Source organism: Camelina sativa, chromosome 4 (assembly GCF_000633955.1).
Source record: "Camelina sativa cultivar DH55 chromosome 4, Cs, whole genome shotgun sequence".
NCBI classification, from domain to species: domain Eukaryota; kingdom Viridiplantae; phylum Streptophyta; class Magnoliopsida; order Brassicales; family Brassicaceae; genus Camelina; species Camelina sativa.
Genome location: NC_025688.1, coordinates 28,891,294 through 28,896,495, shown reverse-complemented (window position 1 = coordinate 28,896,495; position 5,202 = coordinate 28,891,294). Strand labels below are relative to the sequence as shown.

The window sequence follows — 5,202 nt, the reverse complement described above, 5'->3', positions numbered from 1 at the left end:
GCACTCATCTCCTCCATCCCTCATTCTCAGCCGTCGATTATGCTGACTATTTTTATTTGATCATCTCATTCTCATCTCACTCTGCGTTCGGAAGTTGAGGATATCTCGCGCGTCCCGACCACGTGGCACACATCTCTAGGAAAATACTGTGAACTGAAACCCCACGTGTCTGACTATTTTAATTGGGCCTCTAAAATGGAATTGGGTAATGATTTGAGGCTTAATTGTAACATTAAACCGACAAAACCGTAGTCATTAGTTAGGGTTTTAAAACTACTTACACAAATCCGTCATTCCCTTTATTCTTATGTAATCACGAACTGAAACTAACCAAAAACATATAACTGCAGTCTTTTTTTCTTTATTGCCTTATTGGTGATGGAACTCAAAAAGCTAGATCAGAGAGTCATGTCGGAAGATACAAAGCCTCAAGATCCAAATCCCAGATTGGCTAGCGAAGGTTGCAGCGTTTTGCTCGACGTCTCGTCTTCGCTCGTTTGTCTGGTGGCGCGTGCGTCTTCTCATCCTTTAAGCTCTCTTAGATTTTTTTTTTTTATATTCCAGATTGATTCTCTTCTTCAATTCTTATTGTTTTTCGAATTTGGTTGTTTTGATTCTTTTTAATCTTCTTTGCAGTATATTAAAGATTGGGAATAAGAAGTATTCATTAAAACCATTGATCGGAGCTCCGTTTGGATCTCTGTTCCAAGTCGAAAGCGGAGAAGATGGTTCTTTCCTCTCTCGCATTCTACCCCTTAAACAAGGTTTGTTTTGTTTTTTAATACCACCAAAATCATCACATCATCTTTTAAGCTGAAGAAAAACTAAAGAAACTGAGTAATCTAATAATGTTTTAGTTTTTTTTGATGGTTGGTTTAAAGATGGATTGAATTTGGTCTGATTGATGTTTGTTTATACAGAAAATAACATTAGTAGTGTAATGGAAGATTCAAGAGATAATAGGGAACTCGTTGACAATAATGAAGCTCAGAACCTTACTGGGGAAGAAATTGAAGCTATGCGGAGGTTAGAAGAACTCTTTATATCCCCTGTTTTTATTATTATTATGGAAGATTTGCTTAATTTGTATTTTTTGTCGTTGATGAGTAGAGAGGGTGCAAAAGGGGATGAGATTATTGAAGCTTTAATTGCAAACAGCAAAACGTTTGATATGAAGACTCAGTTGTCTCAGGTAATGTATAATATATCGTAATTCATCTCTCTGCTTCCTACTTTGATAGTAGTTTTGGAAAGACATATAATTTGAATTTGACTTTGCTTTGTTTACTATCTTGTAGGAGAAATATAAGCTTAAAAAGCAGAAGAAATATGCTCCAAAGCTGCTTCTTCGACGCCCTTTTTCTCGAAGGTATTCATTCGTTTGTTTATTTTCTTGTCTCCTTTTGTTTTCTCGGCGTCTTTCGTTTTTTCTTATGAAGGGATCTGTTTATTATTGTTTACCAGTATATGTGAAGCTTATTTCAAGAAATATCCAGCCAGAATCGGGTAAGTACATTAATTCTGTATTCTGAAAATCCTGTTGAGTTTTGAATTCTGGCTCTTTAAGATAACAATTATGTATTGATTGTGTTTGCATATCTTGTTTTTGTGTGTGTGTTGTAGATTCTTACGAGTAGATGCGTTATCTCTTCTACTAACAATGGCTAATGTCACTGCATACTCGGATGTGCTTGTTGTGGATATGGTTGGTGGCCTTGTCACTGGTGCAGTTGCTGAACGTTTAGGAGGTATATTGTTACGACCTCATATCTTTCATAGTTTCCAACTAATGATGACACTAAGCAGCAGATGTAACCTTTTTGCAATCCTACATCACATTAATAAGATGCTTGCATATTTCTGTAACAATTACGCCACTGCTATTGTGATCTTAAATGTATATATTCCTTTTAACAGGCACTGGTTATGTTTGCAATACATATAAGGGAAGTTCTCCATTTCCTGTGGAGATGGTAAGGATGTTCAACTTTAGTGACAAGGTTTTAGAGAGGTATGTTCGAGATTGGTCTCTCCCAAGTCTCTAATTGTAGCCGTTCTATAGAATGTAACTGTAATTGATATTTGTGTGTTCCTTTTCTCGTGTGTAGGATCGTGCAGTCATCTATAAACGAGCTCTCGTCAGCCAATACCGCGTCTCCTGAAGAAAACAATCAACAAAAAGTTTGTATCGCTGAGAACAATATCAATGTAAGTTGCGAACCTATACAGTTTCACTTGAGTCTTGATTTGTTGGAGAAAATCTTGTGGTTGTAATAAGAAGGTTTTCATTGAAAAAATGCAGGAAACAGCTACATCTGATATTATGGTGGAAGAAACAACTGTGACAGCTGAGGCTAGAGTAGTAGATAATGTCGTCCCAGAGAGCAAAATTATCAAAGCCCCAAAAGCTGGAGCCAAAGCTTCAAAAGAAACAGTAGAGATGTGGCGAGAAAACGGATTCTCTAGGTAAGTAATCTTTAAGTGTTTCTGTGAATGATATTGGATTCTGTTCATTCATCACTAAACTATCGTCTGATTTGCAGCCTAATCATGGCTGCACAAGACCAAGACCCGTGGAGCTTAGTTAAAGATGTATTGCCACTGCTCTCATATTCTGCCCCCTTTGCAATATATCATCAGTATTTACAGGTATGTCAGAAGAACAAATCCCTTACTAACTACTCGCTAACCAATTATAATCTGCTACATTCAGTTCTAGGCTAGATATAGTAGTAGCCCTGTAGGTTAGTGAACTTGCTCTAAGCGTAGAATCATTAATGTGTTGATTATTTATGAACAAAAAAAAAATCTCATTATGGAATTCACAGCCAAGCTTACAAAGCAACAACTCTTACAACGACTAGGCTGTTAACCAAACTAATGACTAATGCTTCTTGACTTAGTTTGTAATTAATTCTGGGTTTTCATTTTTCTCTTGTTTAATAATATGAAAGTTCCCTCACCGTTTTGAAATGTAAATGGTAAAAGCTAACTATAGGCCCGAACTAAAGAGCCCAAACATCTAAAATTAGTAACCTGGGTTTCTTCATTCTTGCGCAGTGAGTGGCAGACAGTGGAGCGACGGACGAGAAACGCAACGCCCTAAAAATGAGAGGAGCTATCTCGCAGGTTCTCAGGAATCTTTCGAGGGCAAGGGCAGGGTTTAAGGGAAGCAGCAAATACGATTGGGGAAGCAGGGGGTTCAATTTCGCAGGTTTACCCTGGAAACCCCATGTCAAACATCACAAAAAGGAGGTATGTGACTTACGATTGGGCAAGCAGAGGTTCAATTCGCAGTCAAACATCACAGAAAGGAGGTATGTGACTTACGGTTTTAATCCCGGAGATGCTGATAAAGAGTCATTGGATAGGATGGCCCAAATTAATGATTTCTCTCGAATTTTAGGGCTAGTAAAGAAACAAGGGAAATTAGGGGATGTAGAATTAGTTGAGTTTATCCGCGGAAAGATTATGGAATTTTCCTTTGAGCTTCTAGATGTGAATGACCATCAGTTGTTGCTAGAGATTTACTCAGACTGTGGGATGGTAAGTGATGCTCTGTGTGTATTTGAGGAAATGCCTCTGCAGACTCCAGAGGCTTGGCATGAAATAATTCGATGTCTTGTACAAAATGGATTAGGGAAAGAAGCTCTTACGATGTTTCGTTGGTATAAAGAAGAGGGAAACAAACCTGACAGTTCAATATTCCTAGATGTTCTCTATGCGTGTAAACTGGTTGCTAATGCTAAGGAGGGATTGTCGCAATATAAATCCATGCATCAAGACTATGGGATTTATCCCACCGTCCAGCACTATGCAAGCTTGGTAGAATTGGTAGAATTTTGTGCTTCTCTTGGCCACTTGGATGAAGCACTGGAAGTTGTGGAGAGTATGCCCGTGGATAGCGTTGATGTGTGGGAAACTTTGATGAATCTCTCTTGGACGCATGGAGATATAGAGCTTGGAGATCGGTGTGCGGAAATCATTGATGGGTTGGATCCGACAAGGTTGGACAAACACTCAAGGAAAGGGTTCTTACCGGTTAAGCCATCAAAGACTCCTAAGCGATTCTTGAGCATTTACGATGGGCCCCCTCAATACAAGGCAGGGGATCTCTTTCTGCCTCATAATGTTGAACTCTTGGAGCTACTGACTAGTCTGATGAAGCAGATGGTAGAAATGGGATATCAGGCAGATATTAGTGAGGTAGTTCATGATGTGGAGCAAGAATGCAAAGAGAGAACGCTTCTGGGTCATAGCGAGAGATCTGCTTTTGCTCACTTTGTTCTCAACTCTCCACCACGTGCACCAGTCACGGTGATAAAACACATTCGATCATGTGTTGACTGTCATACTGCATTCAAGATGATGGGAGCCATAGTTGGTAGAAAAATCTTCTCCCGAGATCGTAAGAGATTCCACCACTTTAATAACGGGGTTTGCAGCTGTAAGGATTATTGGTGATTAGCGACAGCGTGGGACCTTGAGGTGTGTTCTTTAGTTCTGCAATTTTTTCTTTTTTATTGTGCTAAGATCATTATTTTAGTTTCCTCCTGCCATATCGTTGTCATTAATCCATCTCATTACACGTTTCAGGTTATGATGGTCTGGAGGAAGACCGAAACGTGTCAAGAAACGTCATTATCTTTGCTTTTCGTTTCCACTTCTTGCCAAATTAAGTAGAATTACTTGCTTAATGTCTTGTTTCTTTCTTCCCGTTTCTAAACTTAACTTTAAAAAATTCTGTGTTCATTAGTTTTCATCCTTTTGGGACCATTTAATCATATGCTATGTACTGTTTCCGGGTATATTATACTATTCTATCTCTAGGTTTTCGTGTTACTTAATCAGACCTAAGTATACATACTCGAATGGGACTTCTGTATTCGAAACAACTTGAATTGGATGGATATCCCAAACTTTGATTTGTTAGTTATATTTTGAGGTTTGTACTTACATATTCATTATTTTGGCTATTTTAAGATATAGTTTAAAACTAAATTTCGTTAAAATTAAATTAATGTTCGATTACATGACAAACCTCAAACTAGAGATGTTAAAATGGGACTATCCTGTCTGTTTAGACCCTGCCCATTTAAGCCCTGCTCATTTAGGACTCGTTTATATCAGCCCGTTTATACCCTGTTCATTTATTTGGCCCGTTTAGACCCGTTTAGATGGATTTTTTTTTTTTTTTTTTTT

The 5,202-nt window shown here is 38.2% G+C and overlaps 1 protein-coding gene and 1 pseudogene across 1 annotated transcript; both read left to right on the top strand.

Annotated features, from left to right (window-relative positions):
* On the top strand, positions 297-4,866 carry LOC104783146 (annotated as a pseudogene).
* LOC104783144 (pentatricopeptide repeat-containing protein At2g25580-like) lies at positions 3,109-4,464 on the top strand. The gene has a single exon (XM_019244270.1). It carries the CDS (start codon positions 3,109-3,111, stop codon positions 4,462-4,464), a length of 1,356 nt encoding a protein of 451 aa, XP_019099815.1.

Coding starts and splice junctions, on each gene's coding strand:
- LOC104783144 (XM_019244270.1), top strand. CDS start 3,109: ATGAGAGGAGCTATCTCGCAGGTTCTCAGGAATCTTTCGAGGGCAAGG.